Below are 14,714 nucleotides of genomic sequence, written 5' to 3' on the forward strand. Positions count from 1 at the left end.
AAAGCTTTCTTTCCTTGTCTTGTGACATTTGGATAGTATTACTGACCTAATGATATGAAATTTGCAATAATAGGATACTTCATACACAAGCATTTTCTTATTGGACTGAACAAAGAAAAGATGTTTTCCTACAACAGATTTCATTTTGTGTTGAGACTGTCCACACAATTGCAGACCTCAGCTGACAGCTAAAAGAGGAAGTGAAATTCTGCAAAACTCTGTGGTGTGGTTTGACATGCTGTGTCTCGAATCAAGAAGTATTTCCCAAAACAGTATCAGCAAAACAGTAATTCTTTGTAATGTCAAAGTTAATGCTATAAGAACAGTAGTACAAAAGAGGTTATGAATTTGTCCAATCATTTTGAAAAGGAATTTGGAATTAAGCTTATTTGATATAATATGAGAAAAAATGACTTTATTTTTTGCCCTTTGCCTGAATCAGTTTCCTCCACTGTAAAATGGGGATAATAATACTACCTACCCTCTGGAGTTATTGTGAGAATAAAATGAAACAATATTAGTAAAGTTTTTTGTATCTCACACTGAATAGGCTCTTAATCAGTTCTTGTTTTCTTCTCCTATTCCATCCCCCTAAAGAATTAAAATCTTTCAGAGAAAAAAAAGTTCTTGGAAAATAATTTTGTTTACCTTAAACCTTGTTTCTCCATGCCTTTCCCCCCTTAGTCCTACCCCATGGCTTTGATGTGGAAGCATGTATGTTGACTAATTTTAAAAATTATTTCTTCTTCTCCTTTCCATTCAGATTCCTTTTTTTGAAGATATTTGTAAAGGCATTAAAGCAGGGGACACTTGTGAGAAGCTGGTGGGCTATTCTGCGGTTTACAGAGTGTGTTTTGGAATGGCCTGTTTCTTTTTTGTCTTCTGCTTATTTACAATCAAGATTAACAACAGCAAGAGTTGCCGGGCCTACATTCACAATGGGTAAGTGGCTGTTATGTGGGTTCCTGTTTCCTTTTGTTGTTAAAGTTTAGTCATTGTAGTCGTAACCATTTTACAGATGGGAAGACTAAGGCGTTGCAGGGTTAAGTGATAGTGATGTGCCCAGGGTTACATGGTTGCTAAATGTTTGTGGCTGGATTTGAATTCAGATCATCTTGACTGGATTAGACATTGTACTATCTACCTGTCCCATTTTCTTACCTTGCTAATTTCTTTACAGTTCTGAAGAACCTTTTTGATTTACTCTGAACACACTTTCTCCCTGTTTTTCAGCTGAAATATAGCTAGAAAGTAGTATGTCATGGGGGGCTACCAGGGCATCATGAGGTCTTGAGAAATTTAAGTCTGAAGATGCTGAAATCTTCTTTGTGTAGGGTGAAAAACACCAAGTTCATTTCACGTATCAGGAGTTTTATATAGCTTCTCTCTCTCTCTCTCTCTCTCTCTCTCTCTCTTTTCTTTCTTTCTCAGTAGTATTTTATTTTTCCAAATTCCTATAAAGATCTACATTTTTGGAAGATTTTTGTGTTCCAATTTTTTTTTCCCTCCTTTCCTTCTTTATCTTTTCTTCTCCCCAAGACAGCAAGCCGTTCTGATACAGGTTATTCATTACGTAGCTTATCTTTCTCTCTGTTCATTTGTGGAATTTTTGCTTCTTGTAAGACTCCAGAACCCATATCTCTATCATCACAGCTATGATCATATATTTAGTTGTAAGAAACCATTAAAAAAAAAACAAACTTTCTTTTATTTCAAATTATGGAATAAAATAAGGATTTTCATAATATAATATTTTTAAATTTTTTATTATAGCTTTTTATTTACAAGTTATATGCATGGGTAATTTTTCAGCATTGACCCTTGCAAAATCTTCTATTCCAACTTTTCCCCTCCTTTCCCCCACCCCCTCCCCTAGATGGCAGGTAGACCAATTCATGTTAAATATGTTAAAATATATGTTAAACACAATATATGTATACATATCCATACAGTTATTTTGCTGCACAAGAAAAATTGGACTTAGAAATAAGGTAAAAATAACCTGAGAAGGAAATCAAAAATGCAAGCAGATAAAAACAGAGGGAGCAGAAATGCTTTCATAAACGTAGTATTAAAAAATTACACATGAAACTGCAATTCTATTATGTATAATTTGATGTTCCCTTTAAATATATTATAATCATGTCGATTTTTTTTCCTTTATGTCCCACTTGCTCTGCCCTAGAGATAGTTACCATTAGACACAGATATGTATATATGTGTGTGTTTATGTATGTGTATGTAAAAATCATTCTGAACTTCTATTAATCAGTTCTTCCTCTGGATGCAGATAGCTTCTTCTTTTCTATATGTTTTCTAGTTAATTTGAGAGATCACTTTAGTGAATTGTTGTTCACTTTCTTTTAGAATATTTCTTTTGTAAGCAAGTTACCCATCTTTCTTCAATGTATTTAAATTATATTTTTATTTTATACTTAACATTTAAATTCCTTTTCCTCCCTGGCAGATTCTGGTTCATTAAACTTTTACTTTTGGTGGCTATGTGTTCAGGAGCATTCTTCATCCCAGACCAGGACACATTTCTGAAAGGTAATAATAGGCAGTTTGGCGTCTCCATTTTGTCTTGTATAATTAACCACTGGTGCAAGCTAAAGGGAGTTTATTGATCAAAATGATAGTTTTCTTGGACCTTTTTCAGAAAGTATTTGCTTCTTTCCTTTGTTCCTTTGTTTCTACCCAATCTATATTTTGCTCCTATTTTCATATTATTTACATTCTTGCTCCTTGACTATATATATCCTGTTAGTTCTGGGGTAATTAGTAAATACTATGAAACTATAACTTAGAAAATCCCAGAAAGTAATTTAACAAGCATTTATTTTCTTTTCCCTCTCTCCTCTAAGTTCTCAGCTTCCTGGGGAAAAAAAGACAAAATCCTTTTTAACAAACTTGATAGTGAAGAAAAACAAATTCTCTCATTGCTCATATTTTAAAATGTATATCTCAGTGAGCAAGCCTGGAAAAACTTACATGAACTGATGCCAACTGAGAAGAATCAGGAGACCATTGTACATAATACCAGCAAGATTATATGATTATCAACTATGACAAACATGGTTCCTCTTAGCAATACAGTGATCTAAGACAATTCTATAGACTTGGGATAGAAAATGACATATGCATCTAAAGAAAGAACTATAGAGACTGAATGCAGATCAAAACATAATATTTTTTGTCTTTTGTTGTTGTTTGCCTTTTATTTCTTGTAGTTTTTCCCTTTTGTTCTTATTTTTCTTTCACAACATGAATAATATGGAAATATGTTTAAAATGATTATACACGTATAACCTATATCAGATTTTTTGCTGTTTTTGGGAGGGAGGACCTAAGGAAGAGAGGAAGAAAAAAATGGAATTCAAAAATCTTACAAAAACGAATGTTGGAAACTATCTTTCCATGTAATTGGAAAAATAAAGTACTATTGAAATTTTTAAAAATTGTATATCATTCAGAAATGTAGCATAATAAACTATGAAATTTATTAATATATTAATTTATAAGCCCTAAAATGCAATAATAATATATAGATGAATTAATCTTAATAATTTATTGATTTTGTGTATGTGTTGGTTTCTGCTTTGCAGCATGGCGCTATGTGGGGGCTACTGGAGCGTTTCTTTTTATAGGAATACAGCTCATCCTACTTGTGGAGTTTGCACATAAATGGAATAAAAATTGGTATGTATTATTATAGTAAAACATTATAATGGTACTTGTCAAAGTCAATTTATCTTAGGCATGAATGTTCCTTTTTTCTTTCGAGAGGTTTCTTAGTCTAGTTATGTTCTTTTAACTTAAAAATTTTTTTTCTCATGTGCTCTGACAAAAAGTTCAAAATCAATTTATGATCTACTAAATATTAAATATATTTAGGTTCTATTAAGTAGTTATGGAAGCATTTAAGATCCTTATGGCAAAAAGCTGAGTATAATGTATGTGCTGGATAATAAACAGATATACATTCATGTGTATAATATGTATGTATATAATATCCACATATACACATACATGTTTATAATGTTGGATCTTTCAGCTATACTGCTGATTACTTCCTTCTTTAATTATCTCTATTTCTGATTCTGACTTTTTGGTCAAAATTATTTCATGTCACTCCATTTGGAGTTCAGTCTTCCTACTTGTCTTGGTTGTTACTTTATCACATTTAGTGGTTTCTGTAAAAAAGAAGTAGTATGTTTAAGTGGAAAGAGCTATGTATTTAGAATAAAAGAACCCAAGTTCAAATACAGGTTATGCCTCTTATAAAAATGACCTTGATCAAGATAGTTAACATTTCTCAGCCTTCATGTCTTCAATTGTATAAAATGAGACAGTTGGAGTCAGTTGGCGTCCTTTCCAGTCCACTTAAGGACTGTGATCCCAAATCATTTATGTACATTTATTATACAGTTTTAACAAGATGTCATTATTTTTTTTCTTGCAAACTGTTTTTTTCTCAGAAATTAGGTACATAGTTCAAAGATGGAACTTAACAATAAAACCTAGTGTCCTTGGCAAAGTATCATTTATTTGCCTATAAAACAAATAGTGTTCTCTTGAGACTGCCTGTTGTTTTTTTGGCTCTGTTATGTTCTGATTACTTCTGAAGCTATTTTTTTCCTGGGCCTGTAATATCCATGCTGTTTTGTTGGCTGGCACTTCTGAAAACGGTTGGTTTATTTTAAAACTTTTTAGAAATCATCATGTGAGCAGTTTAAGCCTGTATAGTCAATGCCCTCACTTGTGCCCTTCCTGACCTTGCAACTGATATCTCAATGAAAATCCTGTATTAGCATCTTATTAATAAAATTTATACTTCAGTTTTTAAAATAAAGAATTAACTATTCTGCTCCAACCTTTTATCTTTATTCTGTAAAAAAAAAAAAAAAAAATTAACTATTTGAGCCAGTAATAATGTTCCCCATAATGATCCGGTTTAGTAGGATTTTTCTCTTCAATCAAGAGCTCATGCTGCAGGAAATGGGTTCGGTTCTTTCTTCCATAAGTTTCTTTCTTCCTTTTAAAGGGATTTTGAGAAAGAAGATTTCACATAATGCAGTGCTATGTAAACTTTTGTTTTTAAACTAGAATGTAGAGATCATGAAGAATTTTCCCTCCCACTAATGAGAACAGTCTTCTGGATTTTCAGTTAAGATTCAGGTATTCCCTAACTGATTTTCCCAGTCCTGCTCACTGCCCAGCCAGCTCTTTATATGTCCAGTTTCAGCTTGCCAGCAGTCTGGTGCTGTCTGTTTCTGGACCAGCCCCTTTCCTGGCCCTTCTCCCACCGCTCTTGCCTATTCATAGAAGAACAGCAAAACAAATATATTTCAGAAATCTTAAAAGATACTATCCTGACAGGTTTCTTAAGATGTGCGATATTCAAAAAAAAAAAAAAATTCCCCTTTATTTGGTAACTGAGAACACTAGGCTGGACATAGAATCAACAAGGCCTGAATTATCCAGTCTCAGAAATTTGCTAGCTATATGACCCTGGGCAAGTAAGTTAACCTCTGTTTGCCTCAGTTTCCTCAACTGAAAATGGGGGTAATAACACTTACCTCTCAGGATTGTTTTCAGAATCAGATGAGAAAATGTTTGTAAAAAGTACTTAACATAGTGCCTTCCAGCAAAGTAGTTCTATAAATGCATATTCCCTTTCCTTTATCATCATCAACATTATTTTATTTTTTATTTTAGTTTTTGATAGGAAAAAACTCAAAGCAATTACTCTTCCAGGAAATGTTAATTCAATCTGGGGGAAGTGAGAAGGTGAGCTCCTTGATAATATTCATAAGTCCTTTTGTCATTTTAAAGACTGGAAAACTCCGCCATTACCTCCTCAGGCCTTACTTTAATGCATTGATGTGACCCTGAGTTCTCAAAATTTATGTCAGTAGACTGTAAGCAGTGAGCAGAGGAAAGATCATTGCTTTCTAGACTCAGAGGACCTGAGTTCAGATCTCATTTTTTTTTTTTTTTTTAAATCTTACTTCTGACACTATCTGTGTGAAATTGGAGAAGTCACTCCACTCTTTCTGGGTCTCAGTTTCTTTGTCTGTAAAGCAAAATTAGACTAAATGGTCCTTGAAATCTCTTCTTATCATCTTAAATTCTCCTAACCCAGAAAGATTTCATGAACATTTGTTTTAGAGTCATTATCTGAATTCAGATCCTCTCAGAAATACTAATCCAGTGACTCTGGTCTCCATTTTCTCATCCATAAAAAGAAGGTGTTGGACTCTATGGCCTGGAAGATCCCTTCCAGCCTTAAATAGAAATCCCTCACCTTATGAATATAATCCTAGTGATACAAGTTGGCAGTTAAAGATCTAATGAGCTTAAACTTTGAGGAAGCTCAACTGATTTGTGTATGAGTCTGTGATAATTCATTATAAAAAAAAAATCCAATATTGAATTCCATTCAATTTGTGACTCCTTCCCTTCTCCAATGATGGTGGGAGAAGGGGTGTAGATTAGGCGTTTTAAGACATCATTTCCTACTCTTAATGTATGATTGTTGTCTGGTAACCAGTGAATAATTTTCGTATGCTACTGGTGGAACCAAACAACATCCTTATTAACATTCACTTTATAGTGTATTGAGATTGTTAGTCACTTTTCCGTCGTGCGGTACATTAGCTGCCATTTACAGTTTCATGGCATCTGCAGATTTGACTGTGCCTTCTATGACTTTAGTCATTAAAAACTAATTAAATTAAATAAAAAATTTTCATAATCTAATGTACAGTGTATATACATATTATATATGTATGTATATATAATACTTGCACATACAAGTCAAAGTAAAGATCAAATTAGAAAAGAAGATAGTAATAAGATTGTAATTAGAGTAGCTCCAGTCCAACCTGTTAAAATGTCCCAAAACTGAATAATGAATAGAAGCAAGAACTATTGATTCTCTCACCATTCTGTCATGACCACCAAGAGTCTGAAAGAACCCAGAAGCCTCAGTCAGCCAATATTTAATCTCCTTATCCAAGTTCGAGATTGATATACTTTATAGCTTCATTTGCAAAAACATCTTAGGGGATGATGGAAAATTAAGCTGTGTTGCCTCATAAAACAACCCAAGATGATAACTTGGCATGAGATTCAATTGAGTCATTATCACAAAGACATTCATAGATGAAACTGGGAAGGGCCCCAGATATATTAGCATTTTAATAGCAATTTTATAGTCATCTGTTTTCATTACAGTGATGGGAAAACGATAATATTAGCACTCTCTTACCTTCCCACTTAAAGTGCTACGTGTGGAAATGGAAATGATTGTGATGAAATTGGGAAGAGCATCTGGTTCTGACCAAATATATACAAAGGAAACGGGCAGTTGAGGCACCACACTTCTAAGAACACCAAGAGTCTTTACTCTGTCTTTGAGATACCTCAGAACATATTCTAAAAGAATGGGAAAAAGTCTTAGCCGGTGCTCCTGCTCTGCCCCAAGTCCTTTGTAGCACTTAACTGCAACAGTGAGATGATAGCAATTATTATTGATACCTACTTTATTAACTTGCAAATTTTAGTTCTTCACGAATGCATGAGGTTAGTTATTTTATAGAGTAAATAAATTCCATTTCAAGGATCACGGAACTCAGAGGTTTAGAAAATATGAAAATTTCATTGTGTTATTTTTTTTGTTTATTAAAAAAAAAAAAAAGAATTGGTAGCAGGGCAACTAGGTAGCATAGTGGGATAAAGCACTGGCCTGGAGTCAGGAGGCACCTGAGTTTAAATTCAGCTTTAGGCATTTGACACTTACTGTGTGATCCTAGGCAAATCACTTAACCCCAATTGCCTTGCTTTCACAACCAAAAAACAAAGAAAAAAAAATCTGGTAGCTTGGTGCAGTAGAAAGAAGATTGCCTGAAGAATATTGAATTGAGACTTCTAATTTTGTCTTTATTTTTTATTATCTGTGGGCCTTCATGTCCTACTTTGTAAAATGAAGTGAGACTAGATTACCTCTGGGAAGTCCCATACTCAGCTTCCTAAATATACGACTGGACAAAACAGACTATAAGCTTGGAGATCTTCTCCAATAAAAGGTCTTCCAGACATACATATTAGATTCTAGGGCAAGGGTCCTCAAACTACGGCCCGCGGGCCAGATGCAGCAGCTGAGGACGTTTATCTCCCTCACCCAAGGCTATGAAGTTTCTTTATTTAAAGGCCCACAAAACAGAGTTTTTGTTTTTACTATAGTCTGGCCCTCCAACAGTCTGAGGGACAGTGAACTGGCCCCCTATTTAAAAAGTTTGAGGACCCCTGCTAGGGGCATATGTAACCACAAAGGTAACCTTATTTATTTTTTTTTTTAGCAATATGTTGAATCAATTGAGGTGCAAAGTGCAGAAATAAGTGTTTTCCTATGCTGTTTTTCATTGTCACAGAAGGTGATTTGTGTAAAGTTTAAACAAAGTGTGGATTCCCTATTGATAGCAAAGCTGTCTAAATTTTCCTATTTGCATATAACAGTAACAAGCCCCAGAATAGCCTGGGAATACCTATTTCCAGAATAGTTTGGAAAACTTTAGTGAAATCCATATCCAATGTGAAAAATGTTGATTAAGCCATCCTTGTTGGAAAAACAAAATGGATGGAAAATTAAAATAGTGACATAGCTGAACTGATAGCTGAATGAATTAGTTAATGTGTCTTAAACAGATCCTCTTGATATATAAATTGAGTAGGTAGAGATTAGGTTGGATTTCTTTTGTAAATTGTCCTGTGCTTTTAGTGATCCCTACACAACAACACATTTCTTTATCTCCAGTGTCTTTTAGGGATTAGGCATTACTTTCTATCACAGAAGACCACTGTTTGAGAATTATCAAAATTATAAAAAGCCAAAAGGGCAGTGGAAAGACTGTTGTTGAACATAATTAAGCTGTAGTATGTTCCTACATTAAAATTTTTCTTTTCCCTTATTTGTATCTCTAGCCCTTAACCGAATACCTGACCTAGGTGCTTAATAAATGCTTATTGACTAACAGACCCATTAATTTCATATGAATTGTAGTATAAAAAATATTATCAAAATTTTTTTTCTATTCAGTAGCCATGAGTTGGTCATGAAGCAAGAATTCTAATCAAAAGATGGGTGATTGAGGATGTTATAATAATATTCCTTAAATATGGAAGGAACCATAATAAAAACATTGGTTTTCCTTTCTGGAGGATATATGGAAAGACGAAGTAAGAATTTTATAGTATAAGAAGGTGCCTAAGGGGTTGTAAGGGGTATCTTTAATGGTTAAGAGTGGGTTGTGCCAGAATCCTGTTAGTTTACTTTTGAGATCTCAAACTGTGATTCTCATCATTGAACAGTTAACAAGAGATTTTACCTAGAGAGGGCCAAGAAACTGTATCAGTATGGATACACTAGCCCTTAGTTAGAGGCCTCCTTATGGAACTTGTCATCTGGACAGTGTATGGTGACTGGTGGTCTGAGAGCACTGAACTCCACATAAGTGGGATACTAGAATGGGCTTGGTATGTTGAGGGAGGCAGAGAGGAGGCAATTTAACCTTGTAAATATTAATTCTGTCTCAGAGTCTCAGATGGACTCACAGGTCCATCAAAGTAGTGAGTATAAAAGACTGGAAAACATAACATAATAGATCAGGAGAAAAAAGAAGGGGCAAACTCAATAGAATATTATTTTTATACAAGTCATTTTCTCTCACTTTTTTTTTAAATTGTTCATCTGCTAGCACAGTAAATAGATCAGAGTACTTACTCTAGTGTCTGACATATAGTACACTTAATAAATGTTTTCATCCTTGTCAAATTTTTTCCTACTTTATTTTTTCTTCTTTTAATTGGGGATAATTTTGTGGTCAGTAGTTTGAATCATTATTGGACTGTTATTTACCACAAAATGATTGCCATCCCATCTTTTCCCGTTTTCATTCATCTTTGGTTATGGTAACTTTTTTTAATCATGGACTTCCTTGAATGCTTTCCAATTTTCTCAGAACAGTAAGAAAATTTTTATTCTCTCTCTCTCTTCCCCCCTCCCTCCCCTCTCTCTTTCTTTTTCTGTGTTCTTTGAGATTGAGGTTGCAAGAAGCAACCTAATTTTAAAAGTCAGATGATAATGATTCATGAAATGTTTTTCTTCCTTTGTTTCTCTCTCTTCATTTTTAAAGGTTTGGAATCATGCCTTTTCCCCTTCTCTCTCCCACCAACATTACTTTTTTTGGTGTACAAGTGTTTTTTTTTTTTTTTCCTATCAACATTTTTATTGAGAAACAATAGTTAGTGTCACTCTGCCTTTTCTTTGCCCGATGTCCTCTCCTTGTTTTTTCTTATATAAAAATTCTCCTTGCCTCCTCTTCTAGTTTTCCCAGGCCTATCTTTGTCTTCATCATTATAATTTGAGTTGTCTTGCTGTCCCTCTTACCTGTAGTCAGTAGTAAGGTATAGAAAACATGACTTTGAATGATGGTAATTTGGTCACAACCTGGAAGAGAGAAATGCTGTCCAACAGAGCTTCTAAGGCAATTCTGGAATCGGTTTGGTTCATCTAGCATTTCTTAAGTGCCTGCTCTGTGCCAAATACTGTGCAGGATGTAAGGATTGCAAAAACCAAAAAGGGACAGTCCTTCCTCTTAGCAAACGTAGAGTCCTTTGGAGGGAAGTGACATCTGTACAGATAAATAAATAGAAAATATGTACAAAGTAATTGGAGAGGGCAGGTTACTTATCTAGGGGATTCAGGAAAAGGTCTCATGAAAGAAATTGAAATTTGATGAGATCTGTGAGCTCCTAGAGACAGAAATGATGAGGACTTTCAAGGAGCAGAGGATGATGTGTGCAAGAGAAAGATGCGAAGGGAACTGACCAGTGTGAAAATGGAGTGTGTAAAGGGGAGTAATGTGTAATCTACTTGGAACCTAGCTTGTGAAGGGCTTTAAAAGCCAAGGGGACTTTGTTTAGGTATTACAGTGGATAGAGCTGGGCCTGGAGTCAGGAGATCCAACTCCAAATCTGGTCTCAGATACTTTCTAGCTTGGACAAGTCACTTAACTTCAATTTCCACATCTTTAAATAAGTAGAATAATAGCGCCCACTTTCCAGACTTCTTGTAAGGATCAAATGAGATAGCACTTAGCACAGAGCCTGGCCCATAGTAATCACTACATAAATGTTAGCTATTGTTTGTCCCAGAGGCAATAGGAAGCCAATCATTGAAGCTTTTAGAGCAGGGGAATGACATGGTAGAACCTAATAAAATCACTAACATACTAGAATAATAAGGAAAGCTTCTTTGAACAGAGCCTTGGAGAAGAACTGCTGTAAATAGTACTAGAACTCTACTGTATCATGTAATCATGCCATTGTTATTAATGGTTTCCTTTCAGGGCTTCATGAAGATGTCCCAGAGTAAAAAGATAAAAATATCCTATGTTTCTAAATCTCAAAAGTTCTAAATCCAAGTATCCCTTTAAGGCGATGGGGATGATAGTGGTGGGGGGTGACTGTCCAACTTAGACCTGGTCAGAAGTAGAAGCCCGAAGCAGTTTCCAGTGGGCATTTATAAATTCCTTAGACCAAATGGGTCAAACATTTCCCAGCCATCTAGCATTGTCATGGGGTGCATTCATTTCAGAAAGCCTTTTGTACTACTGTTACATCATCCTGGGGGCTGAATACAAGGGATTTATTACTTCAAGAGTATTATAAGACAAATGATCCTCTGACTAATCTTCCTCCCTCTCTCTCTCTCTTCTCCCCTTCTTGGAAATAGGACTGCAGGCACAGTTCATAACAAAATGTGGTATGCCTTTCTGGCCCTGGTGACTCTTCTCATGTATACAATTGCTGTGGGAGCGCTGATCCTGATGGCCTGGTTTTACACCTGGGAGGAAGGCTGCTTGCAGAATAAAATTTTCCTTGGTGTGAGTGGCGGCCTCTGCTTACTTATTTCCCTGGTAGCCATCTCGCCCTGTGTACAGAATCGTAAGTATGGGGACTACTTCCTTCCCTTGCTTCTGCCTCATTGTCTTGGAAGTCCTAGAACAGTGATCTCAAACTCAAATATTGACTCAGACAATCACCAGTTAGCATTATCTGTTTTGCATTTTTGTCCTTTTAGTTAAAGATTTCCCAATTAGATTTTAATCTGTTTCCAGCATCAGAAAATAGCTATGTTTAGCACTAATGCTCTAGAAGCTTGTGGCTTTCTATTGGAAGATGTTGTCATTTATTCACCAATGTGCTTAGATTGATGGTAATAGGAGAATTGGAAATCCCACCTGAGATTCCATAAGGGATCCTATCCCTAGGTTACATCCCATATATCGAGACTAAATAACGTACATGTACAAATATGTGCCAGTTAAATATTGTTAAACTGAATTTGCAAAAATCATTCAAATACATATTCCTTATCTTCAAGGAATTTGGAGGGCATAGAGATCTGGAAAGGCATGTATGAGTTGCTAACTAACAAATGTACACATGTTCTCCTAGTCATCTATAGCCATGAGGTTCTGGTAATTTCTCCTATAGGAGAATATTTTGTTCTTATTTCAGAAATAATATATTAGAAGGACATCTTTAAATTTACTTTAGTCCTAAAACTCCCCTCACATTTTTATGATCCAAGCCAGTACTTTTATCTTTGGGGTAAAGAAAAATGTGGTGGATTCCCATGATGACATGACCTTTTTGTCATGTTCACTCATCACTGCCTTGCCTAACAGTTTCAAGAGGGTGGAGAAGAATGTTGTTGGGTTAATAAACTTGTGCCTTGAGTGTCTTAGAGGCGAATAGATTATTAGTATTGATTTTTAACTAATCTACAAAGTTTTGGGGACTAAGAGAAGTTTGGATTATTATAATTGAGAGTGTTTTTCTTAAGGCTTGAACAAGGTCTATTGTGATTTCAGCTTGTAAGTAAATTAAAATATATGCCAGGTTAAATATTCCCTTCCCATTCTTCTCCCCATCACTGCTTGATAATTTTGGCCACTAAATAGAATCATCCCCTCAATACCATGTGACAAAGAGACCATATCTATTACGAACATTTTGTTTGAATTTCTTATTCTGGAGTCCATAGAGTCTGTGATCCATGAGTAAATTTCAGAGAATCCCATGGAGTTGGATGGGAAAAGAAATACATTTTTATTTTCACTAACCTCTAACTAAATTTAGCATTTTTTTCCATCGTGAATTTTTAAAAAATACATAACATTCTGGAAAAGATCCATGGACTTCAGCAGGCTGCCAGTGTTGTCTGTGACTTAAAAAATATATATTTTTAAAAAAACTTCTACTTTAAACATATTCAATGGAGGTTCTAAATCATGATGACTTTATCTGAGAAGGGCACATGTGAGAGTTGGCTTCCGTGACTGGCAGTGCATTTTTCATTTTCGTTTTAAAGATTCAGTAGCATGATGAGTAATTTGTGAATTCCTTGTCATAATTGTAATGTCATTATAAATCAAAAAAAATTACAACAAAAATGATTAGTCATGAAACAAGTTTAATGTTCCTATGCAGGAGCTAAAAACTCTAAATTGTAGCTGAATCAGTCTGTTCATTTAAAATTCAGCATCTTAGAAGCCAGGGAGACCTTTCTTTTTTGGAGCCTGGCTCCCAACAAATTTCTTTCTTAATTGGCACTTGTTCTGTTCTTCACTTAGAACTCCATCAAGCATTGGTGTCTTTGCCCTTTACAGATGAAGAAACAGAGATGTCTTTGCGTACCTTTCTAGGGAGATGATGTGCATATAGCTGTGGAATAGAGTTTGTAGTCTTTTGTTTATTCCACTGAGCTACTGGGGATCTCTAACAATAATTGGAGTGACACTTTCCTTGTACTGTGCTTAGGAATCAGATTAGGTCCCTGGAGCTGGTTACATCTTCAGGTGTTGGCAAAAAACTCCATAGTAGTATGGGCCAGGGTTCTGCTTTTCATTTACGCAAGTTCTCCTTAAAAAAAAAAAAGCATAATAATTAATATATTACAATGTATAATAAATAATATAAGTAAAATATGTAAAGCATAAATATATAAATACACATAAAAAAGTTTTAAAAACTTAATTATCTTGGAAAATTCTCAATAGTAACAGAAAGTACCTTTTGTGTGAGAGTATTTGTAATTTCTTTCTCCCCAGTTCCTTATAAACTGTGGCAGGCCTCTAATTTCAGAATCAGGAAGTTAAGAGTCAAATTTAGAGGATATCCACCAGGAAAAAATGATGTTTCCCCTTTCTTGATGTTTGTACCATCTTTATAACAGCATAGTACAATAAAGCATTGGAATTTGGAATTGGAGATCCTTGGGTTGGAATTTTGGTCTTTTTCTTGTCTTAAGTTTGGGAATTTGGGCCTTAATTTCTATTTAAAAAAAAAAAAAGGCGGTTGAACCAGATGGTATCTCAGGCCCCTTCTGGTCTCCTAGAATTCTCTGACCATGTATTTCTTCTCCATTTTCAGGGCAGCCTCATTCAGGATTACTGCAGTCAGGCCTCATTAGCTGTTATGTCACTTATCTCACCTTCTCAGCTCTCTCCAGCAAACCTGTGGAGACAAGTGAGTGATTCTTTGACTCATTATTTGTGTTGAGTACATGTGATTTGTGGGGGAAGGACTGTTCTTTCACATTTAAAAGTTGTCGTTTGAAAACATAAAAACTCAAATGAATTGTT

The 14,714-nt window shown here is 34.9% G+C and overlaps 1 protein-coding gene across 2 annotated transcripts in view; it reads left to right on the forward strand.

Moving 5' to 3' along the window:
• The window catches only part of SERINC5 (serine incorporator 5), a 118,177-nt gene that overhangs the window by 71,014 nt on the left and 32,449 nt on the right, over nt 1–14,714 (forward strand). For both annotated transcript variants that reach the window (XM_051991701.1, XM_051991709.1), the window contains exons 3-7: nt 764–942; nt 2,468–2,550; nt 3,606–3,699; nt 11,798–12,009; nt 14,503–14,598. In XM_051991701.1, the coding sequence (XP_051847661.1) occupies nt 764–942; nt 2,468–2,550; nt 3,606–3,699; nt 11,798–12,009; nt 14,503–14,598 (664 nt within the window). The remainder of the gene's footprint in view (nt 1–763; nt 943–2,467; nt 2,551–3,605; nt 3,700–11,797; nt 12,010–14,502; nt 14,599–14,714) is intronic.

Source organism: Antechinus flavipes, chromosome 1 (genome assembly GCF_016432865.1).
Source record: "Antechinus flavipes isolate AdamAnt ecotype Samford, QLD, Australia chromosome 1, AdamAnt_v2, whole genome shotgun sequence".
In the NCBI taxonomy this organism is placed as follows: domain Eukaryota; kingdom Metazoa; phylum Chordata; class Mammalia; order Dasyuromorphia; family Dasyuridae; genus Antechinus; species Antechinus flavipes.